The following is a 14,330-nucleotide window of genomic DNA, read 5'->3' on the forward strand; positions in this document are numbered from 1 at the left end:
ATAATGGTTTGCTCTTCTCATTACTGAAGTGTTAAGCTGACTGGTAGCTGTTGTTTAACACTGTGTGTGTGACTTTAATTGACCCCGAGCCTCTGTGGTGAGATCTGTCAAAGAGTGACAGATTATGCTTTTAGTTTAACAACATGCTAACATCAAACATTGTTTACAGCATGCTAACATTCAAAAACCAGTCACTACTTTTCAGTTTGTTATTGTTAACTCAAACTATTCAAAAAACATTTTCAGTAACTGAAATAAAGCTGAAATAAAATATATTGATGGAAAAACCTAAACATAAATGAAAATGTGAAATAAATAGCTAAATAGAACACACACACACACACACACACACACACACACACACACATATACATATGAAAAAGACAAAAGCACATACAATTACAAAAACTTAAAATGAAAACTGAAAATACAAAAATAAAACCTTTCAAAACATGAATAAATACTATAATAGTACATAATTAATGCTAAAATAACACTGCTCCATGGCAGCGGTTCTATAGAAGTTAATATGCTGCCTTAGAAGCTATGCAAATAATGTTTTGGTAATGTCTGATATCCATAAAAACCCCACAACAACTCAGAAGCACTTACTGTAGATAATGGACGAAGGTGAGATCTCGGCCTTTGAATCCTCGTACCTCCTTTGGTAGAAAGGCTCCCTAAAAATACACAATGCATTGAAGTCAATAGTGTTCTTCAGCAGTGCTGTGCTTGACTTCCCTGGTGGTCACAGTAGATTCTGCGCTCCCTTCACCAATTAAAGATCACATTTGGTGAACTTGTAATATTGATGAATTTGTGAAATCAAAAGAAATTCTAAAAGCCACAGATTGACCACCACACACAGCTGGGGTTGTCAAGTCAAAAACGTGGTAAGCATAAAGTAATGCATAAGTACACAAGAGTGTGACGCCGCTTTAGTCAGTCTGCATTAGTTCGTCCCAAGCCTAACCTTTCTAAGATATAAAATAGTTAAATAGAATGACGTAAACACCTCCACCTAACATAACTGTGACATGATGTACTCTGATTCACACTCACAACATGATATGAACAGCTACACATGAACCTGATACCATATCTGACAAAGAAAATCATTCAGATGGTACTGAAAAAGCACTCTTCGCTTACACAGAAGGCAAGTCTTGCATGATGTTTACTGTGTTTAAAAACAAAACAAAAAAAAACTAATTCAGCAAAAAAAAAAAAAGTGGGTGCATGCATGCATACGTTGGTTTTTGTGGTTTATGGGGACTCTCCATAGGCGTAATGGTTTTTATACTGAACAAACTGTGTGTGCTATTGCCCTACACCAACCCTACACCTAAACTTAGCCCTCACAGGAGACTTTGTGCATTTTTAGATTTTCAAAAAAATAAACACCATTTAGTATGTTTTTTAAGCCTTTTTAATTACTGGGAAATAGGCAGTGTCCTCATAAACCATCTTCATATTGTAATACCTCTGTCATACCCATGTCATTATACAAATGTATGTCCTCATAAACATGCGCGCACACACACACACAACCATTCAAAATATATTTTTTTAAATGTTTTTGAAATAAGTCTCTTATGCTTCTAAGGCTGCATTTATTTGATCAAAAACAGTAAAACAATGAAATAATAGTAGGCCTACAATTTAAAATAATTTATAATTTAGTTTTCTATTTGAATATATTGTAAAATATCAATTTATTTCTGTCAATTTAAATCTTAATGATTCCTAAATGCATCTACTTTCTGAAGGCCAAATAAAGTGCTTTTGCTCTCGCCTAGAAACACAGAATCTCCCTGACACGACTGCATCAACACTACTGCGGTTACTGAAACCACCCCTTCTTTCTTTGCGTGAACATGTGGGCCGCATTACGCAGATATTTCCACATCGTGACGTAGACATGTGGGGGCGTGTTTGAACGAGCTGTTTTAGGAGGGTGTTGCAGAGTCTTAACTGCTAGAAAGAATATCTCTTTGGTTTTGAGACTTTAGTCTCTGCAACTTCAGGGATCTTATCTATGCACAAACAGCTTGTAACACTCCACAGAGAAAGGAAAACTTGAAATCGCATCATATGACCCCTTTAAATAGTAGAGTATGCAAATATAAATTTGTCTTCCCAGCATTACAAAATGACACTTAACAGGGATGTGCAACTAAGCGCATGTCGTTACTGAATTCATATTGATTTCTTCTCTTGTAATCACATTTATGTCATCATTGTAGTGGCACTTATCAACCAATGCAAACGTCTTGAGGTTCTTCCTAATTGAGGATTACTGTAGCTCTTACCTGGAGAGGTTTGGTTCTGGTATGGATTGCATTTCTTTGTTGCTCAAGTTCTCCACCACAGGAGAGTCCAGGTTTGCTGAGCTGTTGCTGAGACGATCACTGCTCTCGTATCCAGATTCAGTGCGCTGGATTTTCCAGTTATCAGTCCGAATGGTGAGATTATTGACGCTTGATTCCAGCGAGCTCCTGCTGCCCATGTCCTGCCGCTGCTCGTCCTCGTAAATCGTCATTAAGCTCTTGGGTTTGCGTTCTTCTCGTCGGCCCCCCACCGACTCTTCGCCGTCCTGATTCAAGGGCTGTCTGCGAAAGTTGGGGCAGTTTTGATTATTATCGCTGTTTAAGACGCTGTCAACGTTAAGCACCTCTCGCATCGGCCTCCATGCTCGATTTGGCCGACTGTGCGAGTTTCCGTACGTCCGAGAGTCCTGACTGCTGTCCGTATCGTAGCCGCTGACCACATCCAGCCTCCGAGAGCGGCTCTCTACCGGGGGAAGAAGCGGGACGCGAGGCTGAGAGCGGGGCTCGTGGTTGTACTGAGTGTTAGTAACAGGCCAGTGCTCGGCTTTCGTCGGACCCCTGCCCTGGCTGCTGTAGAGCCGCGACTCCAGATGCTTGAAGCCGTTCTCCGGAGGTGACAGTGAGCGGGAATGAGGCTTGTCTGGGGAGTCTGGAGATGAGAAACACAGTTACAACCGGCTTTTCAGGTGCAATGTAAAAAAAAAAAAAAAAGTTATTTATATATAATTGGAGGTTTACAAGAAGAAATATTTCCTTTTTTTTACTTCAAAATTTCATGTTTAATTCAATGCGTGGCTTGTTTCTTTGTAATTGTTGGTGAAAATTATTAGCAATTTCTTCTAGAAGTACACAGTTAATAGAGTTATCATATGGGTTATGCCTTTTTCTTGGCTGGACCTATTGTATGGTTCAAAAACACAAACTAAATTCAATTAAATCCGATAAGCATGATTTTAAATTTGTGAATTAAATTGAATGATTGTTTTTTTGGGGGGGGGTACAAAAAACAATATATAAAAAATAATGTTCTTTACGTACACAAAAATCATTACATACACACACACGTGTGAATATATATAAATCATCTTTAAAAATGATATACACACACACACACATATATACACATATACATATATTTATATAACAATATAATGTAAGTATATTATATTATATTATGTTTTATTCTGTTACATAGAATAAAAAATTACACAATTTTTCAAGTTACACTTATATAATATGTAACAGAATTAAGAACATTTTACTTACATTATTTAACTTTTTATAAATATACTTATTTTATTAATTTGTTTTATTTATCTCATATATCTTAGTTTGTATAATTTTATTTAATAATTTGAGAAGGTCAAGGTCAAAAGTCTCTTAAATATCAAATAATCGGACCTTTTTCTGACAAGGTAAGGTTTGTTTAAGTTGTTAAAGTGTGGTATGACTCCTTAAAACACAATGATATTTATGAATTAATAATTCATGATGTAAAAATTAACACTGAAAAAAAGAAAACACTTCAGTTGTAAGGATTCAATTCTAAGCTGTATGAACTGCATTTAGCTTTCCAAACAATTATTTTGTGCCGCTGTGCGAACACACAGCCCTCGTTGAGTTTCACATTGTTCATTTAAATTACACAAACACATTTCATCGATGCTGAACCCGCTTCCAGTCTACAGGCCAGAATCATCCATCTCTGACATATGCGGGGTTGCACTAATAGCATGGATGACCTTTTTTCTGGTGAAGGTGGCAGAGTGACTCTCTTTGGGCAGAACAGTGCTGATATTGGCACGGTTAAATGGGCAGGCATAGAGATTCTGCAGCAGTGCAAATCCATACTGCTCCACTGCCAATTTCACTACATTGTTATGCAGTACAAGCTTGAAAAAACAGCATCATCTCATTAGATATTAATGCAACTTTGACTTGTGTCCGTCACACACACTGAAAATGCTAATTATCTGGCATAATGAATTCTCAAACAGCCTACAAAGTTAAATTTCTACAAGACGAAGGCAGTCTGGTCTGAGATCTGAGATGCTGAAGGTTAAAAAGCCTTTAGTAAGCCACATACCTACTTAAAAAGGGTAAAGCAAAGTCAAGCAGCTTGGCTTGCAAACCACAATTTTACAGCTTGTGAGCAATAAAAGGAGATGGTTGGTCACATGACGCCTGCACAATATGGTGAACCGGTTTCACTGCACATGAGAAAAAGTCATTGTGATACCCATAAATGTACATCTACATGGCCCAGTTATTATTACCATGCTAGAGAAGAAATGCACTTTATTGTATTAAATGTACTTCAAACCTTAAAAGTAAACAAAACAAATTTTACTTTGTACTTAGTTTAAATAAAATAAAAGGCCACTTAAAGAGAGTACACTTTAGTGATTGTGTTTCTAAACACACTTTTAAAAATTCTAATTTTTAATAATGTCAAATTAAGTTTTACCTTAAAGCATATTTTAAATCATTAGGTTTTAATCTTTTTTTGTGCACTTTACACTTATTTTTGTGTTGCCTAACATATTAAAGCACACGTAAAATGCTTGCGTATAATCTCAACTGTAGTGTTATTGAACATTACATTTAATATTAATACATTTTAAATGAAGTAAATTGCAACTTCATTACAGATGTGTAATTACAAATATATTTAAATACAACACATGCAAGTTTTAATAGAAATTCCATTAAAGTAAATTAGTTAGTTCACTTTAACCGGATTTCAATAAACACTTATAACTTATAATTCAATAAACACTTATAAACACTTGAAGTAATAATGACTTATTTAATAAAAAAAATAAGATTTAAAAATCTCTCTTAAGTTCAGCTAATTCATTTAATATAAATTTAAAACAACACGCAATTAAGTGTCTGAAAATGTAAGTATATTTTCCCATAAGTAGTACTGATTTTAAAAAGTGTACTTTTTTCCACAAACGATTACTTTTAAAGCAATAGTTAACCTTAAAAAAAAAAACAAAAAAAAAAAACACTCAATCCGTATAGCTTGTTTTCTTCTGTACGATACAGAATGTGAAATATCAAAGAATGTACTAGCCATTTTTTCCCATATAATGAAAGTAAAGGGAGACTCTGAATTAAGAAGCACATTCACTTTCGTTATATGGAATAGAGCAGCCAACAGATTCTACAAAATCTCTCCTTTTCTATTTCATATAAAAAGCAAGCCATACGAGTCTGGAACAACATGAGGATGAGTAAATTAATCTCTCAGTAAACTATTCCTTTATACTCTCAGGAAAAGGTACCGTCACTGGGGCGGTACCTGTTCATAAGCTACTAATATGCGCTTTTGAGGTACTAATATGTAACATTTAGTGCTCTCAAACTGTGTGGTCCAAGGTTGATACAGTCGGGGGTGGAAGTGGGAGATAAGCGCTCACTTCTCCAGAAATGCCCAAATGGCGTGCGTCTCAGATAGCCTCTGTCAACCAAAAATCCAGCTCCTGGCCTTCCCGAGTGGCTCAGTTTCTAAGCCCGGCGGACCGCGTTTTAATTAACAGGAGAAGGGGTGAAGGCGGGTCTCTGGTGCCTCAAAACCAGTTGCTTCGGGCAGACGGGGCTCGTTAACCTTGATTGGTAGCCCATCTAGGAGAAGGTAAACTCTGATCCCAAACCTCCGCTGCCTTGCGGCTATACCCACCCATGGGAAAGGCTAGGGGAGTAAACCCCGATTTCAAATCCGGAGATGGAGTCCCTAAGGCGTCTTCAACTGTCTTCAACGTCCTTCCGGCAACTCCTGCGACGCCGCTGGTGCCAAGCTGTATCGGCATTCGCCTTTCCCTTGGATCCACCAGCTGCGTGGAGAGGGGGAGTCTGCTGCACGGGCAACAGCTGATTCTCCATATTACCCTGCCCAGGCTTCGTAGTTTCCACTGGAGAGGGCACTCCAGTGCCACAAGGTGGCGGCAGGAAACTACACCATCGTCTCACGTAGACGGAAGGATGCCGACGACGAGTGCTCTCAAACGATTAATCGCATCCAAAATAATTTTCGTTTGCATAATATGTGTGTGTTCTGTGTATATTTATTATGTATAAATACACACAAAGAATATATTTTGAAAATAATTACATGTCTATATTCATATAATTTATATTATAAATAAATATATTTAATATATAAACATTTTTCTGAAATATATACATGCATGTGTGTGTATTTATATATACATAATAAATATACACAGCACACATACATATATTATGTAAACAAAGACGTTTATTTTGGATGCGATTAATCGTTTGACAGCACTGGTAACATTTAAAGTTAAATAAAGTACACAGATGTGCATTTCAGAGTACTGCGCCAGTGATAGCTTTGTACCTTTTCTTCTGAGAAAGTGAGCTCATACTCATCTTTGAAGCACACGTACGCTACATACACAAAGAACTGATGCACACATATCTCTGCAGTGCTCATCTTTTCTAAAACAGATGACTTGATCTGATGGACATGCGTCCCTTCTCGTTTCATTAGAAAGGCTCCAGCAAAGCCTTTAGGGTCCTTTGAGTGAGTATCACTGACCTCAGCCTGCATTAGTGTGGTTATGCAAGTGCGGGATCTAATCTCTTCAGCAAATTTAATGCAATGTGTTAATGTAGTAATTTTTCATTTGGAATTAAACTCCTTTATAATAAAACCACCTGGAAACTTGGAAGCGGAGGTGGAATTACGTTGCATTAGGATGTGTGACATGACTTGGCATCCAACTCTGATAGGTGCATATATATAGCTGTCTGCCATCTGCTTAATTTTGACTATGATAGGAATGATTAAACACTAATAAAAATGCACAAAATAAAACATTACTTTTCCATCCCCTGAACTCTCAGGTTTAGGGTTGCGTGATATTCAAATTGTAGAAAAATCTAAATATAACTTTATAATGACCCATTATTAATTTGCGCTGGAAAAGCACAAGCGAGACCGAGGAACCGTTACAGAGACTACAGTCCTCAGCGTGAGGATGGAGCACACGTCAGAGGTAATCTGTGTTTTTAACACTTCTCGCTGACCCCGGGTTACATAAGAACCAGCAGAGCATTGTGAGCGAGTTTATTCCACTCCAAAGCTCTGCTAAAAGCTCCGAGTGTAACTACCACACATCTGTGCTTCTCTAAAGAGGACTGAGAAGACATAAAGTGGCCTGATTGAATACAAGAGAGCAAAACTGATTCAATTTCCTTGCTATGGTTGCAAAATGTGCTTGTTCAAACCCTGAATACACTACTTCTTTTTGAAAGAAGGCTTTTATGCTCACCAAGGCTGTATTTATTTGATCAAATATTCATTAAAAACAGTATTATTGTACATTATTATTACAATTTAAAATAATGGTTTTCTAATTTAATGTATTTTAAGGTGTAATTTATTCCTGTAATGCAGTCAAGATGTTAAATTCTTACCCCGGTGCCTCAGTGCTTCTGGTCTCGTCTGTGACCGATCAGAGTCCTTCTTAATAAGGTTGATAGGACGGCCTTCTTTCGGCAGCTCCCGCAAAATCTCTCTGAATCGACTCTGAATCGGTTCAAAGCTCATCTTCACTGTAAGACAAACACGGATATGGATAAATGTGGCATGTTTCAGCAAAATCCATATACAGGTCCCACAGAGGTATTAAAAACGATATAGCTTGAAGTAATTAGCTTTACTATAAATGATCATATATCAGGGTCTCAATCTAGTGCTTTTTTTGATACAGGAATTCTGAAATGTTAATGTAGCCATTAAAAGAAACTGTCAAGTATGGTTTATGGGTCTGCTGTAAAATCCATAAGCAGCACCCTTGAAATAAAGCATTAGAATACACTTGAAGTTAAGGATCTTTGGGATGGTGGGAGAAAGTGTGGCCTCTGCACTCTTTAAATACACCCCTGAGGTTTCTGGGAAGCGTCTAAGAGCCTTAACGGCAATCAATGTGTGTGCGTTTCAGTATTTTTTGCTGTGCTGGAGGAGAAAAGCAGTGAAGTGTTACAAGAGAGCAAAAGAGTGAGAGAGAGACGGATAACAGAAAGAGAAAGGACATTTCTTGCCCTCAAACACACTGCAGTCACATAACGGTCTGTTAGTGAGGGGTTACTAGACACAGCTGAGAAAACATCACGCTATCAGCGATCACAGTTCACATTCACAAACATACTTAAAAGATACAGATCTCCTTCTGAACTTTGTGAAGCTTACTCTTACAGTGGCCCGAAGACATATGTGGACATCTAAGACACATTAAAACAAACAAACAAAACAAAAAATAAAATAAAATGGGGAAAAAAACCCCAGAAACCTGAACAAAAACAAAGCAAAAAAGAAACAAAATAGCAAAATAATAATAATAAAAATAAAAAATTACCCAAAACTGAACAAAAAGCAAAAGAAAAACAAAGCAAACAAGAAACAAAATAGCAAAATAAATAAATAAAAACAAACAAAAAAATAATAAAATAAACCAGCACAAAAACATACCTGAAACAAAAGCAAAGCAAAAAAAAAAAAAAAACGAACCAAAACAACAAGTTAAAATAAAATTAAAAGCAAAAAACAATACAAAATACCCAAATTAAATAAAAAAACTCCAAAACAAAATAACGCAAAAAAAAGCAAAAAAAAACTAAACAAAAAAGCAAAACAAAACTTACAAAAAAACAACTGAACCAACAACCCCCTACAAAAACAAATGCAGAGCAAAAAAAAAAAAAAAAAAACCCCACACAAAATATAAAACTACAAAAATAACAACAACAAAAACAAATGAACAAAACACCAAATCAATTAAGTGTTAACAATGAAGTGTGGCTTAAGTATCATATAATTTCTAAGGTCACTATATATTATATTCAGACTGCTTAAAACACTGTCAGAACAATGTAAACATGTCCATGAAATAAATTCATTGTAATGACTTAGCAGAAAGTGCCAGCAAGTTACTGTCAGATTCTATTAATTGCACTTGCATCGGTGAGGACTCTAATAAAATGACAAATTTTGCATGGCTTTATAATCTATATCGCTGAGACAAAGGGAATATTTTCACTGCCTAAGGACAGAAAGCCATTACAAAGTTGATCTAAGAGCTTTTAGTGGAGAGGAAACTTCAACAATAAAAAGAGAGACGCATCAAGCCATTATGGTTTGTAATAACAGAGGAATGTGGGCTACTGGAGTACGAGGCCATTCGTCTCCCTGCAGGTCTTTCTTATCGGTCTTTGACCAAACATTCTGCGCTGCTCTCTCTGATCCTCTGGGTATTAAAATACTTTGTGGGGGAACAGTGTTGCCTCCTAGAGAGAACATTTTGACCATTGCACTGTTCATGAAAAAAGCATGAGGATTGGGACGGCTGACACAGAAAAAAATCAAGATAATGGACATTCTTGGGTATTTTGGGTCCAGGGTTATTATAGTCAACAAAAAAAAAATAAAAAAAAATATTTTACTTAAAATTAAATCAACCTTAACTGAAATAAAATAGTAAAAATACCTAAAACTAAAAAAAAAAGTGTGTCACTTGAAATAAAATAAAACCTTAAACATATATATACTCACATACATACATACATACTCACTCACTCACATGCATACATACATACTCATACTCACACACACACACACACTTATCCAAAGCGACTTACAAATGAGGACATAAGCAGCAATCAAAACCAACAAAAGAGCAACAACGTGCAAGTGCTATTACAAGTCTTGGTTAGCCTAATGCAGTACAGATAATTATTATTTATTTATTTTTTAAATAAAAAGACATATAGATAAGATAAAATTAGAACAGAGAGTTCTAGAGTTAGAGGGTCAAGTAAAGATGGAACAGATGAGTTTTTAGCCGTTTCTTGAAGATGGGTAAGGATTCAGCTGCTCGGATTGAGTTGGGCAGGTCATTCCACCAGATGGGAACAGTTCATGAAAAAGTCCGTGAAAGTGTTTTTGTGTGTCTTTGGGATGGCACAATAATGCATCGTTCACTTGAAGAACGCAAGCTTCTAGAGGGGACATAAGTCTGAAGTAATGAATTTAGTAAAGGGGTGCAGAGCCAGTGGTGGTGCTGTAGGCAAACATTAATGCCTTGAATTTAATACGAGCAGCTATTGGTAGTCAGTGCAAATTGATGAATAGAGGCGTGACGAGCCATCTTTTCGGCTAATTAAAGATTAATCTTGCAGCGGCATTTTGGATTAATTGTAGAGGTTTAATAGAATTGGCTAGAAGACCTGACAAGAGAGCATTGCAATAGTCAAGTCTGGACAGAACAAGAGCCTGAACAAGGAGTTGTGTTGCATGTTCTGAGAGAAACGGCCTGATCTTCTTAATATTGTATAATGCAAATCTGCAGATCCGGGCAGTTTTAGCAATGTGATCTGAGAAATTCAGCTTATCATCAATCACAACTCCAAGGTTTCTGGCTGTTTTTGAAGGAGTTATGGTAGATGAGTTAAATTATACAATTCAAGATATTTTAGTGATTTAAGTGCTTTTATATCTTTAAAAAAAAAAAGATAGTTTATAAAAGTGCTTTTATATCTTTATATCTAGCAATGTGTAGAAATGAATGAATGTAGTGAGAGAAAGTAAATAATAGTTCCAGTTATAACCAGCAAGGCGTTGTGAGGTGCAGTAATAGCAACCATACAATGTGAGGTGTCAGTGTTTTAAGTTGTTTGTGTTTTTTTTACCTGGTCCTATGCCGCCACTGGTCTGGTTACTGCTACGACTGAACACAGAGGGAGGCTGAGTCTTCTGCTTCAGAGTACCATGATTTGAGAAGAAAGCAGTCAAATTCTCTCGCGTCAACTCCAACTTCTTTCCACCCAGTATAGGAGTTCCTGAGAGAGACACACAAATCATTTCATTCTTCATGCACTACAATTTTTACAATTACATTAAGCACTAGCTAAGCATTGACTCAAGATTTATTTGTAAGTTGATTCTTTACATACAGTTATATACAGAATACAACTTGCTGTGAAATGCAAACATTACATTGCATATGCAGTAGTCTAAAAACAACAAACAATGGTCAATTAGTGCTAATTGATACTAACAGTTGACAGATTCACCTTTTCTGAAGACACAGAACTTTACTTAACCATTTTAATTATATTTTGGAATATTATTATATTTCAAAACATTATTTAGTATTTATTTTATACTATATTATTAAGTATTATTTTATTATATTTAAAAATATATATTTATATTTTTTGAACACTTTATTTTGAACTTTTTTTTCCCCAGGAAGCCAGTATCTGAAATTTCTGGTGCTTAAATAATTATCTGTGATACAGAAGCTGTTAAAAGTAGAACAAAACTGTTAAAATTATAAATGCATTATTAAATGTGTTAAAATAAATTGTTGACAGCTATATCATCTATTTATTTATACTACCAGCAACAAAAATATTTTAAAACAGAATCATAGCAAAATCAATCTCTGTTGTCTTTATTTAAATGGTATACCTTAAAGTGTGCTGACTTTACCTGAATACAATATAACTGCATTGAAATACCTGGTGCTTCTCCATTGACTGAGCTCTTATTTTGGGTAGCACTGCTGTTGGTCCGCTGGGCCTCGTCTGTTACCACAGCACTGCCATCAGGGTTAGAGTAAAACAACAGCAAGGGCTGGAAGTGACCTTTGATGCATTTAGTGACCACATCTTTCCATCTGGATCCCACCTATATAAAAAAAAAACGTAGCCAAAAATGAGCTCTTTAGCATACAGAGAGCAGTTATCTGAAGTGTTAGATCATTATTAGATGTGAAAGCTTGCACGCTTCAGAGGTAAGAGTACGCAGGCTGTACTACAGAAGTCTCTCCAGGCAGACAGATGTAACCTTCCTTCTTAATTACCAGACACAAGAGAAATAAAGAGTGAGCAAGCGACCCAGTGCTTTCTATTAAAGAAACACAATTATCTGAACAGACAAAAAAAGCAGCCAAGATTGTAAAGGAGATGAATTAAGATGTGCTTAATCAACAAAACAGCTGTTCTCTTGCATTGCATACTGGATTGGCTCTCTATACTGTAGGTTAGCACACACACATCTGCTGTAGTGCACATATTGTGAGGGTGATTTATCTTGAGAGCTGAAGTGCACACGCAAGCACAAGCCACACACTACTGATAGATGAATGAAGAGATATGGTCTACACTACACTGCATCGCCACTTATTTCACGTGTGCTGGCTGCCTATCAAAATCCTTTGATTAATGGCATTGTAATTTTAGTATAATTGAGATTGTACTTTATTATACTTTTTATTAATATTTTGAATTATTTAATTTTGTATATTTTTGTTTTCTTTTTAAATTTTATTTAAGTTTTAGTAATTATTGCCTTTTTTTTTTTTATATGTCTATGTATTAGTATTTGTATTTCAGTTTGCATTTGTATGGATGGTTTATGCAGGTTTCATGAAGGCAACTTTAAGACCTTTTAAAGGCCAAATATAGAAAATGTAAGGAATAAATTTAAGGCAAACGTCAATAAGTTCTCAAAATGTAAATTTTGGGGGAATTCCTTGGGAGAATCCACAATGAGTGAATGACTTAAAAATTTGAAAATACAACTTCCTTTTGATTTAATATGAAATATTAAATAGCTCTGCTCCCAACCACTAGAATACAGAAATAACTTAAAATATGGAAATTACTGTATCTTCTGATCACACTGCAAAAAAGTGTCATTCTTCCTCTTTTTGTCTTGTTTTCCAGCGCAAATGTCTAATTTTTAAATCATGATGCATTTATTTGAGAAGCAAAATTACATAAGTTTTGTGTTCTGTGAAACTGATCAAAATACAGCGAGTTTACGAATAAAAAGAACAAATATCCACTAATGTACTTAGGAAATCAACTCAAATCAAAATAAGTTTTCATACCGCATTGACAGATATTTGTTCCTTTTATGAACTCAGTTTTGTTCAATTTCTCTGAAAATGACTTCATGTTCAATTTGCATTGCATTTTTGATATTAATTTTTTAGCAATGCATATAAAACTTAATGCCATTATGAAAACACAACGTCATGTTTTTTTAATATTTTTGATAAAAATCTCTGAATGCTAAAAATCAATAGAACAATATAGTTTGCATTAAGAAAAAAGGCTGTAATACAAAGATCTGACGAAGAAACATACTAGAAACCCTTTGTGTTAGTGTGAGAATGGAGGAAGCATTAGTTAAAGTGTTAAGTAACAGGAAATAAAAACATGTGATCAGTTAAAATGGTAAAAATGTTTAATTAATCTAAATGTGCAGATGGAGGGAATGTTTGCTTAATAACACAGCATGAAAGCCAGGACTTCTGGGTAGGCATTATGCATAGTAATTGTGTAAATATATAGACCGAAGGACCTGATAACATGAAAGTCTAGTCTCACCTCCTTGACATTGGCATCATCAAAGAAAACCCATTTGGATGATTTGGTGTGGTAGGCGAAGGCACAGTAATGTCTGCTGGAGTAACAGATCATTCCCACCAACAGCAGCTCGCTCTTCTTTGCACGCTCGTCTGTGACACGGTAAAAGAGCTGCAAACACACAACCAAATGCAGATATTTAGACAATTATAACAAATATCTTACAGCACAGTTTTCTGCTAATATTGAAGGTTCAAGGTAGTGATGCACCAAAATGTTGGCAACCAAAAGTATTTGGCCGAAAGAGCAAAATAAACAAATTAATTAATTAATAAAAAAAAAAAAAAAAAAAGGGAAATAAATAAATAAAAAGTAGCAAAAAAAAAAAAATAGATAGATACTATTTATTAATTTAATAAACAAAAACAAGTATAAAATAAAATATGAAAAAAATGAAAATAAAAATAATTTGGAATTATAATGTCATGTCTGAAATGACATGAGGGTTTTTAAATGATGACGATTTAAGCATAGGGCTCCATGATAGTGGTTAAAGTGATAATCACAACTATTTTGCTCAAACTT

General features: G+C 35.3%; 1 protein-coding gene across 1 annotated transcript in view; it reads right to left on the minus strand.

Moving 5' to 3' along the window:
* Nucleotides 1-14,330, minus strand: part of LOC306848361 (inactive ubiquitin carboxyl-terminal hydrolase 53-like) — a 48,634-nt gene that overhangs the window by 10,594 nt on the left and 23,710 nt on the right. Inside the window, exons 10-15 of the mRNA XM_079382864.1 lie at nucleotides 13,767-13,916; nucleotides 11,889-12,057; nucleotides 11,055-11,204; nucleotides 7,785-7,922; nucleotides 2,313-2,979; nucleotides 613-680 (exon numbers count right to left, since the gene is read on the minus strand). Of these exons, the coding sequence (XP_079238990.1) occupies nucleotides 613-680; nucleotides 2,313-2,979; nucleotides 7,785-7,922; nucleotides 11,055-11,204; nucleotides 11,889-12,057; nucleotides 13,767-13,916 (1,342 nt within the window). The remainder of the gene's footprint in view (nucleotides 1-612; nucleotides 681-2,312; nucleotides 2,980-7,784; nucleotides 7,923-11,054; nucleotides 11,205-11,888; nucleotides 12,058-13,766; nucleotides 13,917-14,330) is intronic.

The sequence above is a fragment of the Barbus barbus genome, assembly GCF_936440315.1.
Source record: "Barbus barbus genome assembly, chromosome: 1".
Taxonomy (NCBI): domain Eukaryota; kingdom Metazoa; phylum Chordata; class Actinopteri; order Cypriniformes; family Cyprinidae; genus Barbus; species Barbus barbus.